This window comes from Cherax quadricarinatus, chromosome 32 (genome assembly GCF_038502225.1).
Source record: "Cherax quadricarinatus isolate ZL_2023a chromosome 32, ASM3850222v1, whole genome shotgun sequence".
NCBI lineage: Eukaryota > Metazoa > Arthropoda > Malacostraca > Decapoda > Parastacidae > Cherax > Cherax quadricarinatus.
The window spans coordinates 7,875,863-7,901,637 of NC_091323.1; the positions used below are offsets into that span (position 1 = coordinate 7,875,863).

Sequence of the window (25,775 nt, forward strand, 5' to 3'; positions counted from 1 at the left end):
GTGTGCTCCTAAGCCTCTTCATGGTAGTGTGCTCCTAAGCCTCTTCATGGTGGTGTGCTCCTAAGCCTCTTCATGGTAGTGTGCTCCTAGGTCTCTTCATGGTAGTGTGCTCCTAGGTCTCTTCATGGTAGTGTGCTCCTAAGCCTCTTCATGGTAGTGTGCTCCTAGGTCTCTTCATGGTAGTGTGCTCCTAGGTCTCTTCATGGTAGTGTGCTCCTAGATCTCTTCATGGTAGTGTGCTCCTAAGCCTCTTCATGGTAGTGTGCTCCTACTCCTCTTCATGGTAGTGTGCTCCTAGGTCTCTTCATGGTAGTGTGCTCCTAAGCCTCTTCATGGTAGTGTGCTTCTAGGTCTCTTCATGGTAGTGTGCTCCTAAGCCTCTTCATGGTAGTGTGCTCCTAGGTCTCTTCATGGTAGTGTGCTCCTAAGCCTCTTCATGATAGTGTGCTCCTAGGTCTCTTCATGGTAGTGTGCTCCTAGGTCTCTTCATGGTAGTGTGCTCCTAGGTCTCTTCATGGTAGTGTGCTCCTAGGTCTCTTCATGGTAGTGTGCTCCTAAGCCTCTTCATGGTAGTGTGCTCCTACGCCTCTTCATGGTAGTGTGCTCCTAGGTCTCTTCATGGTAGTGTGCTCCTACGCCTCTTCATGGTAGTGTGCTCCTAAGCCTCTTCATGGCAGTGTGCTCCTACGCCTCTTCATGGTAGTGTGCTCCTAAGCCTCTTCATGGTAGTGTGCTCCTACGCCTTTTCATAGTAGTGTGCTCCTAAGCCTCTTCATGGTAATGTGCTCCTAAGCCTCTTCATGGTAGTGTGCTCCTACGCCTCTTCATGGTAGTGTGCTCCTAAGCCTCTTCGTGGTAGTGTGCTCCTAAGCCTCTTCATAGTAGTGTGCTCCTATGCATCTTCATGGTAGTGTGCTCCTAAGCCTCTTCATGGTAGTGTGCTCCTAAGCCTCTTCATGGTAGTGTGCTCCTAAGCCTCTTCATAGTAGTGCGCTCCTAAGCCTTTTCATAGTAGTGTGCTCCTAAGCCTCTTCATGGTAGTGTGCTCCTAAGCCTCTTCATGGTAGTGTGCTCCTAAGCCTCTTCATGGTAATGTGCTCCTAAGCCTCTTCATGGTAGTGTGCTCCTAAGCCTCTTCATAGTAGTGTGCTCCTAAGCCTCTTCACAGTAGTGTGCTCCTAAGCCTCTTCATAGTAGTGTGCTCCTAAGCCTCTTCATGGTAGTGTGCTCCTAAGCCTCTTCATGGTAGTGTGCTCCTACGCCTCTTCATGGTAAGTAAGTAAGTAAGTAAGTAAGGTAGTGTGCTCCTAAGCCTCTTCATGGTAGTGTGCTCCTAAGCCTCTTCATGGTAGTGTGCTCCTACGCCTCTTCATGGTAGTGTGCTGCTACGCCTCTTCATGGTAGTGTGCTCCTACGTCTCTTCATGGTAGTGTGCTCCTAAGCCTCTTCATGGTAGTGTGCTCCTAGGCCTCTTCATAGTAGTGTGCTCCTAGGCCTCTTCATGGTAGTGTGCTCCTAGGCCTCTTCATAGTAGTGTGCTCCTAAGCCTCTTCATAGTAGTGTGCTCCTAGGCCTCTTCATAGTAGTGTGCTCCTAGGCCTCTTCATAGTAGTGTGCTCCTAGGTCTCTTCATAGTAGTGTGCTCCTAGGCCTCTTCATAGTAGTGTGCTCCTAGGCCTCTTCATGGTAGTGTGCTCCTAGGCCTCTTCATAGTAGTGTGCTCCTAGGCCTCTTCATAGTAGTGTGCTCCTAGGCCTCTTCATAGTAGTGTGCTCCTAGGCCTCTTCATAGTAGTGTGCTCCTAGGCCTCTTCATAGTAGTGTGCTCCTAGGCCTCTTCATGGTAGTGTGCTCCTAGGCCTCTTCATAGTAGTGTGCTCCTAGGCCTCTTCATAATAGTGTGCTCCTAGGCCTCTTCATAGTAGTGTGCTCCTAGGCCTCTTCATAGTAGTGTGCTCCTAAGCCTCTTCATAGTAGTGTGCTCCTAAGCCTCTTCATAGTAGTGTGCTCCTAGGCCTCTTCATGGTAGTGTGCTCCTAGGCCTCTTCATAGTAGTGTGCTCCTAGGCCTCTTCACGGTACTAATATGCAGCTCTTGAACCTGCTGGGAAGGAAAGAGTGGAGGGGAATTTCTAGCTCCAAAGTCTCTTGAGAAAATTGTACTGCGACTCTGCCTCTTCAGAGTTTGATGGTTCAGCTGCTTGACTTCTTGCGTGCGTTGACGTACAGGTGACTGCTGTTTTATAGCAGCTTAAGACTGTAACTCAGAATCTCTAATAACACATCCGATTTCACTTAATTTTTATGCAACCAATCGTGTGTAATGGAACATAACAGGGAATTATACATAATTAACACTTACTTTACTTTTAATCAATATTATTATAATTATATTCCCCCAAAAAACGTTAAACCAGTATGGAACATTTACACATTCACCACCTCAAGTTCCTCCTCTTACCCTGCAAAGTACCATATAAATCAAGGCGACTGTACCTAACGACTATACAACTATACCTAAAATTGCTAATCACAAAAAAAAAGAATCTTAACCATTGCAATTCATCACTCAGGTGTCTGGTTTCGCTCTATAAAGAGGAAGGTATAGGAGAGGACCCGCTAGGGGAATACCAGCTGGAGAGGGAACATTACAACACGTCTTCGGGCACTACACTCATCCTCTCCGCCAGAACCTACGACAATGGCATCCAGATCTTTAAGCACGAATTTCCAGATGGATTAAAAGGTAATTATTATTATATATTAACTGAAAGGACCCCAATGGAAATAAGTCACTCTGTCTGACTTTTTTGTGTTATCCCAGGTTCTCTACACATATGCTGCTATGTATGATAATTCTATGTAACTGTTTTTGTGTATACCTGAATAAACTTACTTACTTACTTACTTACTAAGGCCCATTCCCAAGTGTCAGACAGCGCCTGTGATTGAGAGTAATCACATCTCCGACCAACGGACGATATTAGAATGTTTAGACTTCCCAGAACAAGAGAAATATTTACAAACATTTTTCTCAGGCCGGAGGAGACTCGAATCTACGAACCCTGGGACAAAGTACGTATATTCAACAATACTCTGGTGCCTAGCCAAGTTAGCGTGTTCTGCGAAGTCTAAACATTCTAATATTTTTCATTTATAGGAGCATGAGGGAAATGGCACAACTAATCACCAGCCGTGTGCTAGCTGCTCTGGAACAAACGCCTAGCTTGGCTGGGAGCCAGAATATTGTCTGGTGTGAGATTAGATATAGATTTTGCCCCCGAAGTGGCTAGTTTATTGTGCACCCCATATCCATCATGTGGACGGTAGCGCAAGAGCATATGGACACACAAAAGGCCTAGAAACTAGGCCCCAAAAGGGTTAACGGGAATACATCTGGATTTATATCTTCAGTTCTGTTACGAGCAAATTTAAGAAATTTGCTTAATATACCTGGTATCTTATTTTCATTAATAAGATACCTTGACATGTCACATAGGTTATTATACTCTCTATCTCAATATTCTTCAAAAAGTGGACAGTTAAGCCCATAGTGTCCAAGATAGTTTCCATAGGAAGGGCCACATACTTTGCATTTGGTTTGTCAATATCTGTGTCTCCCAAACTGCCAGAAGTACTTGTAACCAAGCCTAAGCCTGGCCACTACAACATCAGTCTGTTAACATTGCACGTTGCTCCATAAACATACTTATCTACGTTCATGTTATCATAGTGGGTTATAGAGCTACTCAGGCTTCTAACTGCATTCCTATAATATTCATTTTCGCAAACCATACCACGGGCGGGGACTGAATTCGTGGTGAGTGAATCTTAAAACTCCAGTGGCTTACGCTCTGGCCTGGAGTTTTACGACTTACCACGAGTTCAGTCCCCGCCCGTGGTATGGTTTGTTTCCAGTCATGTTATTACGATTTCGTGAGTCATTCATTTTCATTATTTACCTATCTCCTAATATTATTCCTAATGCTAGACACAGATATACCAAAGTTATATTCTACATTCTCCTTCAGGGTACTTTTCGTTGCTAACATATCAACTTTATCATGAAGGAGTAATCCATTGTATGATGGGATCCATAGCAATTGTACATTAATTCCCTTTTCCCTGATTTTTTAGTACCTATATCTGGCTTCTCCAATGAGAATGTTGTTGGTGTCATTATGTGAATCAAGATCCTTTAGTGATGACATAGAATCAGTAATGATGATAGAGTCAAGCTCAGTGTCATAGGTTAGCTTTAGCGCCATTAGGATGGCAAACAATTCAGTTTGCAGCGTAGACGTCCAGTTGTTAATTCTCATACCTAACTCAAAAAAGTTGTTATCGTTCTTATCTAGGGAGGTGGCAACAAGAGCAGATGCAGCCCTGCCAGAAGACTCCTGCTTAGATCCATCAGTGTATATAACTTATAACTTATTACTACCAGCTAGGCGAGAAATTTCTTTTTCAGCAGTTGCTTTAACAAGTGATTTAAGGAAGAGATTACTGATAATGAGCTTCTTGGGAAGCACTTGCAGATATGTAATATTAAATGAACACATCTTCCATGGAGTGGTGAAATTCTCTTGCTGTCTACTAAGATACAGTTCATGCAGGTTATAAAACTTAATGTAATTGAATATTTCCACAATCCATTTAGATATGTGTGTATTTACTTCTAGACATTTAGTAAGATTCATAGTGACAGTGTCTGGTTTATTTCTTTACACTCTAATACCGAGTACAGTGTTAATCTCAATAATCTTGTCATTGATACTAGACATACCAAGCTCCTTTCTCACATTAAGAATCTTTGAAGATTTGGAACAGACAAGAATAATTCTGAGAGCTTCATTTAGCATTAACTCCAAGGGTCAGAGAGAACTTTCCCTAACTAATATCAACATGGGAGCAGCATAATCAGTTAAGGACCTAACATAGGCTATGTACATCATTCTCACGATTATCTAACTAATATCAACATGGGAGCAACATAATCAGTTAAGGGCCTAACATAGGCTATGTATATCATTCTCACGATTCTCACATTAGCACCATAGTTGAGGTTGTAGCCAGCAACAGCTTTGAGAGCATTTTGCCTATCTTTGCATTTCTTATTAAGTTGTGGTATAGTGGATTTATTGAAGCGTACATCTACACCAAGATATCTGTAAGTTTTAACGTAGCTAATGTTTTCACCCTGTAAACAGATGGGTGGCGGATGTTGTTTGCTTGTCAATATCTTTGTTTTAGATGAAGATATGTTGAGGCCTAACGATTACAAATGCTTGAACTTCAATAAGAATGGTACTCATCATCTTATGCCTTGTTGTATGAATCATGATGTCATCAGCATAGCTTATAGCTATATGTTTAGGTGAGGTAGGTAGTGCACTTAGGAGAACATTAATCAGAACATTAAATAACATGGGTCTCAGAACTCCTTCCTGTGGTGTACCTAGGGACATTTCTGTAGACTAGTTTCTAAAGCTTTGGTAGAGGACAGAGGATAGTCTATTTGACAGATATAAGAACATAAGAAAGAACACTGCAACAGGTCTACTGGCTCATGCGAGGGAGGTCCATGTCACCCCCCTGCTTAGACCAACGACCCACCTAGTCAGGTCACATCCACTTAAGGAAGGGGCACGGCATCAGACCCACTAGCACAAGCTAGGCAGGTCCAGCTAACACCCACCCACACCCACTCGTATTTATCTAACATATTTTTAAAACTACACAACGTATTAGTTTCTATGGCGGTACTTGGGAGTTTGTTTCACTCATCCACAACTCTTACCAAACCAGTCCTTCCTGAATCTGAATTTTTCCAACTTAAAACCATTGTTGCGAGTCCTTTCTTGGCTAGATATTTTTAGCACGCTATTTACATTCCCTTTATTTATTCCTCTTTTCCATTTATACACCTCTGTCATGTACTCCCTAATTCTACGCCTTTCTAGAGTGCAGATTCACGGTCCTCAATCTATTCTCATAGGGGAGATTTCTGATCCATGTGATCAACTTTGTCATCGTGGATATTAAAATGGTATAAAATACCTTTGTATGTTTTCCAGAGCATTTATATCCATTCTGTAATACGGTGACCAAAACTGTACAGCATAATCTAAATGAGGCCTAACCAAGGATGTATAGAGTTGAAGAACAACCTGAGGACTCCTATTATTTATGCTTCTTGATATGAAATCAAGAATTATGTTAGTTTTATTGCGAGCACTTATGCACTGTTGTCTTGGTTTCAGATTACTGCTAACCAGAACTCCTAAATCCTTTTCACAATCAGTAATATTAAGATCTACATTATTTAGTTTATATGTGGCATGGTTATTTTCCTGTCCAATATTTAGAACTTTGCATTTGCCTATATTAAACTGCATCTGCCACTTCTCCGATCACTGCATCAGTCTATTCAAATCATCCTGGAATGTTCTAATGTCCTCATTAGAATGAATTGGACGGTTTATTTTGGTGTCATCAGCAAATTTGCTTATGTCACTATTTATTCCCTCATCTATGTCGTTTATGTAAATTGTGAACAACAATGGGCCCAACATTGACCCCTGAGGAACACCGCTTGTGACGTGCCCCCATTCTGATTTCTCCCCATTTATGCAAACTCTCTGTCAGCCATGCCTCTACCCAGGAAAAAAATTCTCTTCCTATTCCGTGTGTCTTAAGTTTCCTTAATAGCCTCTTATGTTGAACTCTATCAAAAGCCTTACTGAAGTCCATATACACAATATCATATTCATTACCATGATCTACCTCCTCAAATACCTTAGTGAAAAAAGTTAACAAATTCGTAAGGCAGGAACGCCCCTTTGTAAAACCGTGTTGAGATTCATTAATCAATTTATGCCTTTCAAGATGGCTACGAATTACCTCGGCAATTATTGATTCCATAAATTTTCTCACTATGGAGGTAAGGCTTATTGGTCTATAGTTCGAAGCTAAGGACCTGTCACCTGCCTTGTAAATAGGTATTACATTTGACATTTTCCCCTCTTGTCATGCACTATGCCAGTTTGTAGTGATATGTTGAAAAGATTAACCAAAGGTTTGCTAAGTTCATCTTTACATTCCTTTAAAACCCTTGCAAACAATTCATCAGGACCTGGGGATTTGTTAGGTTTTAGTTTCTCTATTTGTCTTAGAACCATGTCACTAGTTACCCAATCGTGCATAGTTTATTATCATCCTGTTCTACATAATTTATTATTTCTGGAATTTCGCTAGTGTCTTCCCGAGTAAAAACTGAGAGGAAGTAAGTATTGAAAATTTCACACATTTCCTTATCACTGTTAGTGATCTGATCTGAGTTATTCTTAAGTGGGCCTATCTTGTCCCTGAAAGAACCCTTTTGGGTTAGTCTTCAAATCCTTGTGACTTTAGCCTCATAATCCCTTTTTGCTTTTCTTATTCCTTTTTTTTTATTTCTCTCTTTAATTGAATATATTGATTTCTTAACTGCCCATCCCTTCTTTTGATACGCCTATATATGCCTCTCTTTTGACTAATGAGATGTTTTAATCTATTGTTCATCCATTTAGGATCATTTTTGTTAGATCTAATTTCCCTACACAGAACATAAGTTTTCTGGGCAGCTAGAACTATGCTCTGAAAAATGTCATATTGGCAACCATCACCACCTACCTGACCCATACTCAGGCCATTCCAATTAAGCCCAGCTAGGTAATTTCCCAGTCTCATGAAATCGGCCAAGCGGAAATCAGGGACAGAGACTTGATTGCAGTTATTTAGGTAATTCCATGATCGCTTTCCCCAAGCTCATCATTAACCTCAAGATTATTAATTAGTGATTCTTCGTTGGCAAGAACCAAGTTAAATAGGCTACAACCAATATTAATTTTCCTAGTTCATATAACATAACGGTTCTGTTTGCGATATCAAATGCAGATTTTAGATCAAGAAATGTGGTAAAACTAGTAGAGGTGTGTGCAGTGAGAAAGGTGGAAATATCTGCACACTTTTACCTTTCATGAACCTGTAGAGATGAGGGGAAGTTGGTGTCTGATTCTGTAGTACAGTCTGTTAAGTATCATTCTTTCAAAAGTTTTACAAAGACAACTAGTGTAGGAGATAGATCTAAATGTATCAGGCTGTTGTGTTTTGTGTAGTACTGCGTATTTTGTCCCAAAGTTCGTAGGTTCGAGTCTCCTCCGACCTGACACACACACACACACACACACACACACACACACACACACACACACACACACACTAGTGCAGCACTGGCTCACAAACAGTCAAACTGGGATGGCCCAATCGCTGAAAAGGTGCTTGCCAATATGCTCAGGGCTGTAACCTCAGACAGGGAAACCGCCCGTCTCCAGGCTTTGAGTGCACATCACTCCAGGGACTTCCTCCAAACAGTTCTCATATTGACAATGGGAACGCACCTCGACCCTAAGACCCTCCATATTGCAGTGGCTCTATGCCTTGCTCCCCCAATTCACACGGAATATACGTGTATTTGCGGCGAAGTGCAAGCCGGCCAATATGGTCTACATGGTCTCAACTGTTCCAAAACCAAGGGCTGGCATGCAAGACACAATGAGGTCAACGACATCATAAAGAGAACCCTTGCTACAGCTGGATGCCCAGCCGAGAGGGAGCCCCAATCACTAGCAGCCAACAATACCCACAACTCAGCAAACCGCCCCAACGGGATCACCATCTATCCTTGGAAGAATGGCAAGCTCTTAGTATGGGACTATACATGTGTGTCCACACTGGCTGACACCTATATCAATTACAGTGTTGGGCGACAGGGAGGAGCTGCTGACCACAGGGAGGAGTACAAGATCAACAAGTACAGGGAAACAAGCCAACAGTATCAATTTGTCCCAGTGGGATCAGAGACCTTGGGATCATGGGGAAAAAATGCCACACATTTCCTTAAAGAATTGGGTTCCAGACTCACCGACACCACCAGGGACCCAAGGGCAGCCACTTTCATGTTCCAGCGCCTCAGCGTGTCCATCCAGAGGGAAAATGCTTGCTGCATACTTGGCTCACATCTGGCTCCAGAGGAGCTGGAGGAAATGCATAATCTTTAATATATTGTGCCATTGTATTCATGTTTGTTTTCTGTAAATGTACTCTGTTTATTAATAAATGTTCACATAGAATATAAAATATAGGGGGTGGTAGGAGAAGGAAATATTCAAACAGCTCCGGGGAGAAACTTGAGTTTTCCCTGAGGTACGTTTATTGTCTTCTCTGAGGATGAGGGTCCCCAGTCCAGTTACAGAGGTGGTACCTCCATATATATATATATATATATATATATATATATATATATATATATATATATATATATATATATATATATATATATATATATATGTCGTGCCGAATAGGCAGAACTTGCGATCTTGGCTTAAATAGCAACGCTCATCTTGCCATATAGGACAAGTGAAAATTTGTGTATGCAATAATTTCGCCAAAATCATTCTGAACCTAACGAAAAAAATATATTTCACTGTGTTTGTTTAGTATTAAATTATTGTAAGCAAATCTAAAATATATTTAGTTGGGTTAGACTAAAATAAATTGCTCTCGTTATAATAAGGTTAGGTAAGTTTTCTAAGATTCTTTTGTAGCAAAATTAAAATTTTTTACATTATCATTAATGAAAAAAATATATCTTCAAACGTATAAGAGAAAATTTTAGAAAGGACTTAATTTTAAAGGAGTTCTTGCTAATTGACCAGTTTTACATATTCGGCACGACATATATATATATATATATATATATATATATATATATATATATATATATATATATATATATATATATATATATATATATATATATATATATATATATATATATATATATATATATATATATATATATATGCAATAAGATCACAGTAAACAGGTGATTTCAAAATATGCAAAACAACCACTCTGAAAGAAATAGAGAAATTCCAAGCGCTTTCGTGACTACTCACATTATCAAGGAACTATGAAAGTGAAGCATCCAAGGAAGCTATATAAAGGGTCCGACCAGCACCTCACTATCAGATCCCACAACGGTTAAACACGTGACGCGCGGCGAGCCAACTTGGATAGGTCCTTTGCAAAACTCACCCCCAAGCTATTTATTTGTCCAGTGTATTATTAAATTCTTCCCAAATTCTATTAATTATAAATGGATCTAATTTATATAAACCAAAGGAAATATTCATATTATTGCCAAAACTGCTTTTTATGAAACAAGATTCAATTATATTCCTGTCGACCATGGACTTGCTTGATACTACTTTCTCAACTTTTTGAAAATCAATTGGATGGTTAAAATCTCTTACATGAATAAATAGAGCATTGGAATCTTGTCCAGTTCTAATGCTATATTTATGTTGTTTTAATCTTAGTTCGAGATTTTTACCAGTTTGACCGTAATAAACTTTATCGCAAATTTTACAAGGAATCTTATAGACACATCCATCAGCATTTTGGGAGGAATTCTTAATCAAAAGTTTTTTTACTGTATCAAGATTTTTGAATACAACTTTAATATTAAAAGTCTTAAGAAGAGAAGGCATATCAACCAAGTTTTCATGGTAAGGGAGAACCAACATATTTTTAGTTGAATAAGGCTGGTTGCCCTTTTTTGGATTATAAAAGTGTTCCTAGCAACTTTAAAAGATTTATCAATTACATTTCTTGGGTATTTTAAATCATTACCTATTTCATAAATTTTGGATATTTCCTCATCTATGAACTCAGGACTACAAATTCGTAAAGCTCTCAAAAACATTGATGAGAAAACAGACAATTTGACTCTATCTTGATGCGAGGAATAATAGTGGACATAGGAACAGTTATTTGTAGGTTTTCTGTAAATTTTAAATTTGAATTCATTATTACCCTTAATAATTAAAACATCTAGAAAAGGCAATGAGTTATTTTCTTCAAACTCAACAGTAAAGTTTATAGAATGGGCTAAGCTATTTAATTTTCCAAGAAAATGGTGTATATCTACATTTTTGGGCATAAGACACAAAATATCATCAACATATCTGAACCATTTAGCTCTGTTAGGGAGGATTGTGTTAAGCAACCTTGTTTCAAAAAATTCCATGTATAGGTTACTAAGAACATGTGAAAGAGGATTTCCCATTGCCATACCAAACTTCTGAGTGTAAAACTTATCATTAAATACAAATTTTGCATCAACAATGCAAAGTTTAATAAGTTTAATGATAGTAGGAACTGGCAATGGTAAATCATAGTTAACGAGTTCTTCAGATAAGAAACTTAATAAATCATCAACAGGAACTTTCGTAAACAAGGAAGTAACATCAAAACTAACCATGTTAAAATCATTTAAGTCAGTCAAGGAGCTTAATTTATCAACCAAGTCTATGTTGTTTTTAACATTAAAGTTAGAAATTTTGCCAACAATAGGGCTCAAAATATCAACAAGCCATTTGGATAATTTATATGAAACTGACCCTATGGAGCTAATAATTGGTCTGACTGGATTCCCTGGTTTGTGTGTTTTTATTAGTCCATACATGTAAGGTAAAGATGGATTAGTGGAAGTAAATTGTTTGACTAATTCATCTTTGCCTTTCAATAGAAGTTTTATTGTTTTATTGAAATTGCTGTTAACGGTTTCTAGGGGATTTTTCCTAAGTTTAGAATAGGTTTCAGTTTCACTTTCATAGTTCCTTGATAATGTGAGTAGTCACGAAAGCGCTTGGAATTTCTCTATTTCTTTCAGAGTGGTTGTTTTGCATATATATATATATATATATATATATATATATATATATATATATATATATATATATATATATATATATATATATATATAAATATATATATATATATATATATATATATATATATATATATACATTTAAATATATATAGATATATATATATATATATATATATATATATATTATTTATTATCACACTGGCCGATTCCCACCAAGGCAGGGTGGCCCGAAAAAGAAAAACTTTCACCATCATTCACTCCATCACTGTCTTGCCAGAAGGGTGCTTTACACTACAGATTTTAAACTGCAACATTAACACCCCTCCTTCAGAGTGCAGGCACTGTACTTCCCATCTCCAGGACTCAAGTCCGGCCTGCCGGTTTCCCTGAACCCCTTCATAAATGTTACTTTGCTCACACTCCAACAGCACGTCAAGTATAAAAAACCATTTGTCTCCATTCACTCCTATCAAACACGCTCACGCATGCCTGCTGGAAGTCCAAGCCCCTTGCACACAAAACCTCCTTTACCCCCTCCCTCCAACATTTCCTAGGCCGACCCCTACCCCGCCTTCCTTCCACTACAGACTGATACACTCTTGAAGTCACTCTGTTTCGCTCCATTCTCTCTACATGTCCGAACCACCTCAACAACCCTTCCTCAGCCCTCTGGACAACAGTTTTGGTAATCCCGCACCTCCTCCTAACTTCCAAACTACGAATTCTCTGCATTATATTCACACCACACATTGCCCTCAGACATGACATCTCCACTGCCTCCAGCCTTCTCCTCGCTGCAACATTCATCACCCATGCTTCACACCCATATAAGAGCGTTGGTAAAACTATACTCTCATACATTCCCCTCTTTGCCTCCAAGGACAAAGTTCTTGGACTCCTAAGTGCACCACTCACCCTTTTCCCCTCATCAATTCTATGGTTCACCTCATCTTTCATAGACCCATCCGCTGACATGTCCACTCCCAAATATATGAATACATTCACCTCCTCCATACTCTCTCCCTCCAATCTGATATCCAATCTTTCATCACCTAATCTTTTTGTTATCCTCATAACCTTACTCTTTCCTGTATTCACTTTTCATTTTCTTCTTTTGCACACCCTACCAAATTCATCCACCAATCTTTGCAACTTCTCTTCAGAATCTCCCAAGAGCACAGTGTCATCAGCAAAGAGCAACTGTGACAACTCCCACTTTATGTGTGATTCTTTATCTTTTAACTCCACGCCTCTTGCCAAGACCCTCGCATTTACTTCTCTTACAACCCCATCTATAAATATATTAAACAACCACGGTGACATCACACATCCTTGTCTAAGGCCTACTTTTACTGGGAAATAATTTCCCTCTTTCCTACATACTCTAACTTGAGCCTCACTATCCTCGTAAAAACTCTTCACTGCTTTCAGTAACCTACCTCCTACACCATACACCTGCAACATCTGCCACATTGCCCCCCTATCCACCTTGTCATAATCCTTTTCCAAATCCATAAATGCCACAAAGGCCTCTTTAGCCTTATCTAAATACTGTTCACTTATATGTTTCGCTGTAAACACCTGGTCCACACACCCCCTACCTTTCCTAAAGCCTCCTTGTTCATCTGCTATCCTATTCTCCGTCTTACTCTTAATTCTTTCAATAATAACTCTACCATACACTTTACCAGGTATACTCAACAGACTTATCCCCCTATAATTTTTGCACTCTCTTTTGTCCCCTTTGCCTTTATACAAAGGAACTATGCATGCTCTCTGCCAATCCCTAGGTACCTTACCCTCTTCCATACATTTATTAAATAATTGCACCAACCACTCCAAAACTATATTCCCACCTGCTTTTAACATTTCTATCTTTATCCCATCAATCCCGGCTGACTTACCCCCTTTCATTTTACCTACTGCCTCACGAACTTTCCCCACTCTCACAACTGGCTCTTCCTCACTCCTACAAGATGTTATTCCTCCTTGCCCTATACACGAAATCACAGCTTCCCTATCTTCATCAACATTTAACAATTCCTCAAAATATTCCCTCCATCTTCCCAATACCTCTAACTCTCCTCTCCTATTTTTAACTGACAAATCCATTTGTTCTCTAGGCTTCCTTAACTTGTTAATCTCACTCCAAAACTTTTTCTTATTTTCAACAAAATTTGTTGATAACATCTCACCCACTCTCTCATTTGCTCTCTTTTTACATTGCTTCACTACTCTCTTTTTCTCCATATACTCTTCCCTCCTTGCATCACTTCTACTTTGTAAAAACTTCTCATATGTTAACTTTTTCTCCCTTGCTACTCTCTTTACATCATCATTCCACCAATCGCTCCTCTTCCGTCCCGCACCCACTTTCCTGTAACCACAAACTTCTGCTGAACACTCTAACACTACATTTTTAAATCTCCCCCATACCTCTTCGACCCCATTGCCTATGCTCTCATTAGCCCATCTATCCTCCAATAGCTGTTTATATCTTACCCTAACTGCCTCCTCTTTTAGTTTATAAACCTTCACCTCTCTCTTCCCTGATACTTCTATTCTCCTTGTATCCCATCTACCTTTTACTCTCAGTGTAGCTACAACTAGAAAGTGATCTGATATATCTGTGGCCCCTCTATAACCATGTACATCCTGAAGTCTACTCAACAGTCTTTTATCTACCAATACATAATCCAACAAACTACTGTCATTTCGCCCTACATCATATCTTGTATACTTATTTATCCTCTTTTTCTTAAAATATGTATTACCTATAACTAAACCCCTTTCTATACAAAGTTCAATCAAAGGGCTCCCATTATCATTTACACCTGGCACCCCAAACTTACCTACCACACCATCTCTAAAAGTTTCTCCTACTTATATATATATATATATATATATATATATATATATATATATATATATATATATATATATATATATATATATATATATATATATATATATATATATATGTATATATATATATATATATATATATTTATATATATATATATATATATATATATATATATATATATATATATATATATATATATATATATATATATATATATATATATATATATATATATATATGTCGTGCCGAATAGGCAGAACTTGCGATCTTGGCTTAAATAGCAACGCTCATCTTGCCATATAGGACAAGTGAAAATTTTTGTATGCAATAATTTCGCCAAAATCATTCTGAACCTAACGAAAAAAATATACTTCACTGTGTTTGTTTAGTATTAAATTATCGTAAACAAATCTAAAATATATTTAGTTGGGTTAGACACAAATAAATTGCTCTTATTATAATAAGGTTAGGTAAGTTTTCTAAGATTCTTTAGGTGCAAAATTAAAATTTTTTACATTAACATTACTTTCACAAGCTAACACCAGAGTCACCATCGCTTCTAGCACTTCAATAAAGGATCTAACCAGGACAAAATCCAAGCACCACGAACCAGTCAATGCAGGAGTTTACACTATGCCCTGTGGAGGCTGTGACAAGATTTACGTAGGTGAAACAGTAAGAAACCTCGACACCCGCCTCAATGAACACATTTACGCATGTAGGAACGATAACTTGAACAACGCCTGTGTACAACACCGAAATTCCACCAATCATCTCATGAAATTAAGAGACGCCCAATTAGTGATCAAAGAAACTAATTTCCGCAGACGCAAGTGCCTCGAATCAGCACTGAACGCTGTTTCGAATACAATTAAACAAAACAACGGCAGCTTCACCATCTCTGAAGTCTTAGCAAGAATCCTCCTGAAAACAGTAAACCCTGCCATCACATAGTCTCTCCTGTTATACTACACAAAGCACAGAGAGTGAACACTGAAACAAGCTGCCTCATTCCAGTCTATATTTGTCCAACCTATTTTTATGTTACCCAAGTAATAGCTTTTATATCCTTTTACTCATGTACGAATTAATTGCTCTACCATATTGTATTACTTTTGTCACTACCACTACTACTACTACTACTACTACCACTACCACTAGTGAACATCGAAATGGTACCTCACTAGTATTACACCTCACTCTGAGCCTTTATATACCCTCTGTGTCCATGTATTGTTTGTAATGGCTTGATAAAGCTCCTGGAGAGCGAAACGTTGCCACAATAAATGTCACATTAGTTGCACTTGTGTCCTTTTACTTTACATATTGTCGGTAATTCTACCAACTTTATTACATCAACATTAATGAAAAATATATATCTTTAAACGTATAAGAGAAAATTTTAGAAAGGACTTAATTTTAAATGAGTTCTTGCTAATTGACCAGTTTTACATATTCGGCACGACATATATATATATATATATATATATATATATATATATATATATATATATATATATATATATATATATATATATATATATATATATATATATATATATATATATATATATATATATATATAACACAATAAAGACTGCAGGAGATGCAACATTCCCCCAATGAAAAACATAGGCGCCACGAGTAGGTTAAGAGACAACACAATAAGCGTCAAGGCAAAAGGTTGTTTAACTGCTTCCTAGCATACATACAGGGGATTACCAATAGACCCCTGGCTGCTGTCTTCAAGAAGGCGCTGGACAGGCACCTAAATTCAGTACCCGACCAGCCGGGCTGTGGTTCGTACGTCGGTTTGCGTGCAGCCAGCAGTAACAGCATGGTTGATCAGGCCCTGATCCTCCGCGAGGCCCTGGTTGCGGGGGCGTTGACCCCAGAAACCCTCTCCAGGTATACATACATGCTCACCTAGTAGTTCTGGTAGGGGATGAAGGCTCATTTCTAAGTGCACAAAACCGATTTCACTAGTTCTCTGCTTGGTTGATCCTGTGTTGTTTTTCGCTTCTATCACCTAGTGAGAAAGAAAAAAATCGTTTAGGATGTCAACTAACTATAGAGTTCTGGTGATGCAAGCTATATTTACCTACTTACCAGGTACTAGCACAGGTAACAAGGACCTTGTGAGTGCTTGTTATCCTCGTCTACTGCTGCCCAGCAACAGCGACGCACCCAACCTCCGCTACATCACCCCAGGTGGCAACATGGCCGGCTGGGTCCTTTATTCCCAGGGCAGGTAAGTGTCTCAGCAGCATCTTCTCCTTAGACACGCTCAAAGAAGGTTACTTAACGCTAAGTCTGTCCAGTTCCTTGATTCAAGGATCTGGATGTGACCTCCCCTTTCTTGGCTCGAACCTGCTTGCTGCCCATTACACAAGGCTCTGTATAATTGCTACTAGTTTTGCACTTATCCCATGACTGTGAACAATAATAACCTTCAAACACGAAGTTACTTTTCTACTATATGGAACTTCCCTCACTTTCTCTAAATGCAGTGTTTAGAGTAGGGTAGGTTAGATTAAATTAGCTTTGGTTAAATTAGGTTACTTTAGGTCTGACCAAAATTAAGTAATTTTGATCACCTTAATATTTCCCCTCCTACCCTGATAAAAGCAGTTTACAAATGTACAAAATTGAAATTGCCAGGAGACAAGCGTGTGATGAGGCTACGTACTGAGTGAACGAAGCAACGACGTTTGGGAACTGAGATATTTTAGAGATTTAATGTAAATTTCTGCGTCATCAAATGGCAAGGAGTGGTGGAGGCTCGACCTTCAACCCCATGATCGCTGTTCTGTCTCACCTTCCCAATGGGACTTACCTCCCGTTCCTTGGATGGAACCTCAGTGCCTCACATTTACCAGGCGCAATGTAATCGCTGCAGGTTTAGCGCTTCCACGTCAATAAATTAAGTTAATGTCTGACCTGCCAAGATGTTGATGATCGCCTGAGAGAACGAGAAAAAACTTTAACATAAGACTATAAGACTTAAGCTTAAATTGTACAGGACCTACATAGCCAACAAGGGTCAGCAGGACCTACATAGCCAACAAGGGTCAGCAGGACCTACATAGCCAACAAGGGCCAGCAGGACCTACATAGCCAACAAGGGTCAGCAGGACCTACATAGCCAACAAGGGCCAGCAGGACCTACATAGCCAACAAGGGTCAGCAGGACCTACATAGCCAACAAGGGCCAGCAGGACCTACATAGCCAACAAGGGCCAGCAGGACCTACATAGCCAACAAGGGTCAGCAGGACCTACATAGCCAACAAGGGCCAGCAGGACCTACATAGCCAACAAGGGTCAGCAGGACCTACATAGCCAACAAGGGCCAGCAGGACCTACATAGCCAACAAGGGCCAGCAGGACCTACATAGCCAACAAGGGCCAGCAGGACCTACATAGCCAACAAGGGCCAGCAGGACCTACATAGCCAACAAGGGCCAGCAGGACCTACATAGCCAACAAGGGCCAGCAGGACCTACATAGCCAACAAGGGCCAGCAGGACCTACATAGCCAACAAGGGCCAGCAGGACCTACATAGCCAACAAGGGCCAGCAGGACCTACATAGCCAACAAGGGCCAGCAGGACCTACATAGCCAACAAGGGCCAGAGGGACCTACATAGCCAACAAGGGCCAGCAGGACCTACATAGCCAACAAGGGCCAGCAGGACCTACATAGCCAACAAGGGCCAGCAGGACCTACATAGCAAACAAGGGCCAGCAGGACCTACATAGCCAACAAAGGCCAGCAGGACCTACATAGCCAACAAGGGCCAGCAGGACCTACATAGCCAACAAGGGCCAGCAGGACCTACATAGCCAACAAGGGCCAGAGGGACCTACATAGCCAACAAGGGCCAGCAGGACCTACATAGCCAACAAGGGCCAGCAGGACCTACATAGCCAACAAGGGCCAGCAGGACCTACATAGCCAACAAGGGCCAGCAGGACCTACATAGCCAACAAGGGCCAGCAGGACCTACATAGCGAACAAGGGTCAGCAGGACCTACATAGCGAACAAGGGTCAGCAGGACCTACATAGCGAACAAGGGTCAGCAGGGCCTACATAGCGAACAAGGGTCAGCAGGGCCTACATAGCGAACAAGGGTCAGCAGGACCTACATAGCGAACAAGGGTCAGCAGGACCTACATAGCGAACAAGGGTCAGCAGGACCTACATAGCGAACAAGGGCCAGCAGGACCTACATAGCGAACAAGGGTCAGCAGGACCTACATAGCGAACAAGGGTCAGCAGGACCTACATAGCGAACAAGGGCCAGCAGGACCTACATAGCGAACAAGGGTCTGCAGGACCTACATAGCGAACAAGGGTCAGCAGGACCTACATAGCGAACAAGGGTCAGCAGGACCTACATAGCGAACAAGGGTCAGCAGGACCTACATAGCGAACAAGGGTCAGCAGGACCTACATAGCGAACAAGGGTCAGCAGGACCTACATAGCGAACAAGGGTCAGCAGGACCTACATAGCGAACAAGGGTCAGCAGGACCTACATAGCGAACAAGGGTAAGCAGGACCTACATAGCGAACAAGGGCCAGCAGGACCTACATAGCGAACAAGGGTCAGCAGGACCTACATAGCGAACAAGGGTCAGCAGGACCTACATAGCGAACAAGCGCCAGCAGGACCTACATAGCGAACAAGGGTCAGCAGGACCTACATAGCGAACAAGGGTCAGCAGGACCTACATAGCGAACAAGGGCCAGCAGGACCTACATAGCGAACAACTGTCAGCAGGACCTACATAGCGAACAAGGGTCAGCAGGACCTACATAGCGAACAAGGGCCAGCAGGACCTACATAGCGAACAAGGGCCAGCAGGACCTATATAGCAAACAAGGGTCAGCAGGACCTACATAGCGAACAAGGGTCAGCAGGACCTACATAGCGAACAAGGGTCAGCAGGACCTACATAGCGAACAAGGGCCAGCAGGACCTACATAGCGAACAAGGGTCAGCAGGACCTACATAGCGAACAAGGGTCAGCAGGACCTACATAGCGAACAAGGGCCAGCAGGACCTACATAGCGAACAAGGGTAAGCAGGACCTACATAGCGAACAAGGGCCAGCAGGACCTACATAGCGAACAAGGGTCAGCAGGACCTACATAGCGAACAAGGGTCAGCAGGACCTACATAGCGAACAAGGGCCAGCAGGACCTACATAGCGAACAAGGGTCAGCAGGACCTACATAGCGAACAAGGGTCAGCAGGACCTACATAGCGAACAAGGGCCAGCAGGACCTACATAGCAAACAAGGGCCAGCAGGACCTATATAGCGAACAAGGGTCAGCAGGACCTACATAGCGAACAAGGGTCAGCAGGACCTACATAGCGAACAAGGGTCAGCAGGACCTACATAGCGAACAAGGGTCAGCTGGACCTACATAACGAACAAGGGCCAGCAGGACCTACATAGCGAACAAGGGTCAGCAGGACCTACATAGCGAACAAGGGTCAGCAGAACCTACATAGCGAACAAGGGTCAGCAGGACCTACATAGCGAACAAGGGTAAGCAGGACCTACATAGCGAACAAGGGCCAGCAGGACCTACATAGCGAACAAGGGTCAGCAGGACCTACATAGCGAACAAGGGCCAGCAGGACCTACATAGCGAACAAGCGCCAGCAGGACCTACATAGCGAACAAGGGTCAGCAGGACCTACATAGCGAACAAGGGTCAGCAGGACCTACATAGCGAACAAGGGAGCAGGACCTACGTAGCGAACAAGGGCCAACAGGACCTACATAGCGAACAAGGGTCAGCAGGACCTACATAGCGAACAAGGGTCAGCAGGACCTACATAGCGAACAAGGGCCAGCAGGACCTACATAGCGAACAAGGGCCAGCAGGACCTACATAGCGAACAAGGGTCAGCAGGACCTACAAAGCGAACAAGGGCCAGCAGGACCTACATAGCGAACAAGGGTCAGCAGGACCTACAAAGCGAACAAGGGCCAGCAGGACCTACATAGCGAACAAGGGTCAGCAGGACCTACAAAGCGAACAAGGGCCAGCAGGACCTACATAGCGAACAAGGGTCAGCAGGACCTACATAGCGAACAAGGGTCAGCAGGACCTACATAGCGAACAAGGGTCAGCAGGACCTACATAGCGAACAAGGGCCAGCAGGACCTACATAGCGAACAAGGGTCAGCAGGACCTACATAGCGAAGAAGGGCCAGCAGGACCTACATAGCGAACAAGGGCCAGCAGGACCTACATAGCGAACAAGGGTCAGCAGGACCTACATAGCAAACAAGGGCCAGCAGGAGCTACATAGCGAACAAGGGTCAGCAGGACCTACATAGCGAAGAAGGGCCAGCAGGACCTACATAGTGAACAAGGGTCAGCAGGACCTACATAGCGAAGAAGGGCCAGCAGGACCTACATAGCGAACAAGGGCCAGCAGGACCTACATAGCGAACAAGGGTCAGCAGGACCTACATAGCGAAGAAGGGCCAGCAGGACCTACATAGCGAACAAGGGTCAGCAGGACCTACATAGCGAACAAGGGCCAGCAGGACCTACATAGCGAACAAGGGTCAGCAGGACCTACATAGCGAACAAGGGCCAGCAGGACCTACATAGCGAACAAGGGTCAGCAGGACCTACATAGCGAACAAGGGTCAGCAGGACCTACATAGCGAACAAGGGTCAGCAGGACCTACATAGCGAACAAGGGCCAGCAGGACCTACATAGCGAACAAGGGTCAGCAGGACCTACATAGCGAACAAGGGTCAGCAGGACCTACATAGCGAACAAGGGTCAGCAGGACCTACATAGCGAACAAGGGTCAGCAGGACCTACATAGCGAACAAGGGCCAGCAGGACCTACATAGCGAACAAGGGCCAGCAGGACCTACATAGCGAACAAGGGCCAGCAGGACCTACATAGCGAACAAGGGCCAGCAGGACCTACATAGCGAACAAGGGTCAGCAGGACCTACAAAGCGAACAAGGGCCAGCAGGACCTACATAGCGAACAAGGGCCAGCAGAACCTACATAGTGAACAAGGGTCAGCAGGACCTACATAGCGAACAAGGGCCAGCAGGACCTACATAGCGAACGAGGGTCAGCAGGACCTACATAGCGAACAAGGGTCAGCAGGACCTACATAGTGAACAAGGGTCAGCAGGACCTACACCTTTGTTTTTTTCAGTCTTTTCATTTTGTATGTTCAACCCATTTATCAAACTTTCCCAGGAATTTCCACTTATAATAATCCACTGACTAACATGTTGCTGACCTCTTAATAACCTGACAGAGTTGAGGATCCTAATATATACACAGTGAGAGAAATGAAGCCCCTTTCAACTGCTAGAATTATCATAACAATATTCAACTGCTAGGATCATCATGGCAACATTCATCTGCTAAGATTATCATAGCAATATTCAACTGCTAGGATCATCATGGCAACATTCATCTGCTAGGATTATCATAACAACATTCAACTGCTAGTATCATCAAGGCAACATTCAACTGCTAGGATCATCATGGCAACATTCATCTGATAGGATTATCATAGCAACATTCAATTGCTAGGATCATCATGGCAACATCCAACTGCTAGGATCATCATGGCAACATTCATCTGCTAGGATTTTCATAGCAACATTCAACTGCTAGGATCATCAAGGCAACATTCAACTGCTAGGATCATCGTGGCAACATTCATCTGCTAAGATCAGCATAGCAACATTCAACTGCCAGGATCACCATGGCAATATTAAACTGCTAGGATCATCTTGGCAACATTCATCTGCTAGGATTATCATAGCAACATTCAACTGCTAGGATCATCATGGCAACATTCATCTGCTAGGATTATCATAGCAACATTCAACTGCTAGGATCACCATGGCAACATTCAACTGCTAGGATCATCATGGCAACATTCAACTGCTAGGATCATCATGTCAACATTCAACTGCTAGGAGCCTCATGGCAACATTCAACTGCTGGGTTCATCATGGCAACATTCAACTGCTAGAATTGTCATGGCAACATTCAACTGCTATGATCATCATGGCAACATTCAACTGCTAGGATCATCATGGCAACATTTAACAGCAAGGAATACCATGGCAATATTTAACTGCTAGGATCATTATGGCAACATTCAACTGCTAGGATCATCATGGCAACATTCAACTGCTAGGAATATCATGGCAATATTTTGTCATCTGGGGGTTCGATAACGTGGATTGGGTAAGAACACACACGTAGGCTGGTTACTACGTATAATTATAACTGAAAGTATGGGAAGAAGCCGTGCCGCCCTGCCTCTCTGCTCTCTATCTTAAGACTGACCCACCAGTGAAGCCTAGCTTGTGAGCGGCCTTCAAAAACATGCTATGGTCAGCAGCAACGTGAATAACAGTCAGTGATTCACACAGACGGTTGGTAGTGAGTCATCTACTGGTAACTGGTTCCTGGTAACTGGTACTACTGAGAGCTCGGCGACGCTAACATATGTCGTCCCGACATACAGCTAATGCAAACTAGAGACGGCAGGCGTACGGCTTGGGCTGATTCTGTACAATGTCAAAGTACACAACGTAGAATATTGGAATGGAAGCTAACGTAATTGACTCTAATGAAACTTACTGTAATGAAACTGTAATGAAACTGTAATGCATTACAAGGTATGATATAGCACAACTCATCGAATGAAACTCAACGTTGGGATTACACAATAGAAGTGATAAAAAAATTTTTTTTGTTTGATCGATCGATCTGTATTCATGTGATCTATGGATTCTGAGGAAGAAATATATACAAAGAAAGAAGTGTTTAACAGAAAGGCAGACTTGGTGCACTCAAATCTTGACTGTTAACTCTCAGAATTCGGAGAGAACGTGAACACAAAACAAAAAAATTCTTGAATACTGATAAGTTGATACTGTAATTATTCATCTATACAGTTTATTTACATTTAACCCCAACTCTGCTAGGGTGAGATTGACATATGCAGAATGGGTGGCAGCATTCAACTGCTGGGTTCATCATGGCAACATTCAACTGCTAGATTTGTCATGGCAACATTCAACTGCTAGGATCATCATGGCAACATTCAACTGCTAGGAATATCATAGCAATATTTAACTTCTAGGATCATCATGGCAACATTCAACTGCTAGGATCATCATGGCAGCATTCAACTGCTAGGATCATCATGGCAACATTCAACTGCTAGGATCATCATGGCAGCATTCAACTGCTAGGATCATCATGGCAACATTCAACTGCTAGGAATATCATGGCAATATTTAACTTCTAGGATTATCATGGCAACATTCAACTGCTAGGATCATCATGGAAACATTCAACTGCTAGGATCATCATGGCAACATTCAACTGCTAGAATTGTCATGGCAACATTCAACTGCAAGGATCATTATAGCAACATTCAACTGCTAGGATCATCATGGCAACATTCAACTGCTAGGAATATCATGGCAATATTTAACTGCTACGATAATCATGGCAACATTCAACTGCTAGGATCATCATGGCAACATTCAACTGCTCTGATCATCATGGCAAGATTCAACTGCTGGGCTCATCATGGCAACATTCAACTGCTAGGATCATCATGACAACATTCAGTTGCTAGGATTATCATGGCAACATTCAACTGCTAATATCATCATGGGAACATTCAACTGCTGGGATCATCATGGCAACATTCAACTGCTAGGATCATTATGGCAACATTCAGCTGCTAGGATCACCATGGCAACATTCAACTGCTAGGAGGATCATTATGGCAACATTCAACTGCTGGGATCATCATGGCAACATTCAACTACTAGGATCATCATGGCAACAGTCAACTGCTAGGATCACCATGGCAACATTCAACTGCTGGGATCATTATGGCAACAGTCAACTGCTAGGATCACAATGGCAACATTCAACTGCTAGGATCACCATGGCAACATTCAACTGCTGGGATCATCATGGCAACATTCAACTGCTAGGATCATTATGGCAACATTCAACTGCTAGGATCACCATGGCAACATTCAACTGCTAGGAGGATCAACATGGCAACATTCAACTGCTGGGATCATCATGGCAACAGTCAACTGCTAGGATCACCATGGCAACATTCAACTGCTGGGATCATTATGGCAACAGTCAACTGCTAGGATCACCATGGCAACATTCAACTGCTAGGATCACCATGGCAACATTCAACTGCTGGGATCATCATGGCAACATTCAACTGCTAGGATCATTATGGCAACATTCGACTGCTAGGATCAGCATGGCAACATTCAACTGCTAGGAGGATCATTATGGCAACATTCAACTGCTGGGATCATCATGGCAACATTCAACTGCTAGGATTATTATGGCAACATTCAACTGCTGGGATCATCATGGCAACATTCAACTGCTAGGATCATTATGGCAACATTCAACTGCTCTGATCATCATGGCAACATTCTACTGCTGGGTTCATCGTGGCAACATTCAACTGCTAGGATCACCATGGCAACATTCAACTGCTAAGAGGATCATCATGACAACATTCAGTTGCTAGGATCATCATGGCAACATTCAACTGCTAATATCATCATGGCAACATTCAACTGCTGGTATCATCATGGCAACATTCAACTGCTAGGATCACCATGGCAACATTCAACTGCTAAGAGGATCATTATGGCAACATTCAACTGCTGGGATCATCATGGCAACATTCAACTACTAGGATCACCATGGCAACATTCAACTGCTGGGATCATTATGGCAACAGTCAACTGCTAGGAACACCATGGCAACATTCAACTGCTAGGATCGCCATGGCAACATTCAACTGCTGGGATCATCATGGCAACATTCAACTGCTAGGATCATTATGGCAACATTCAACTGCTAGGATCACCATGGCAGCATTCAACTGCTAGGAGGATCATTATGGCAACAGTCAACTGCTAGGATCACCATGGCAACATTCAACTACTAGGATCACCATGGCAACATTCAACCACTAGGATCATCATGGCAACATTCAACTGCTTGGATCATCATGGCAACATTCAACTGCTAGGATTATCATG

General features: G+C 41.9%; 1 protein-coding gene and 1 long non-coding RNA gene across 2 annotated transcripts in view; both read left to right on the forward strand.

The window, feature by feature from the left end:
- Positions 1–25,775, forward strand: part of LOC128690189 (uncharacterized) — a 266,589-nt gene that overhangs the window by 56,927 nt on the left and 183,887 nt on the right. The window lies entirely within an intron of this gene.
- LOC128701087 (uncharacterized) overlaps positions 1–25,775 on the forward strand; it is a gene marked incomplete at its 3' end in the record, with an annotated part of 126,078 nt that overhangs the window by 39,845 nt on the left and 60,458 nt on the right. Inside the window, 2 exon segments of the mRNA XM_070090444.1 lie at positions 2,572–2,744; positions 16,756–16,894. Coding sequence (XP_069946545.1) covers positions 2,572–2,744; positions 16,756–16,894 — 312 coding nt within the window.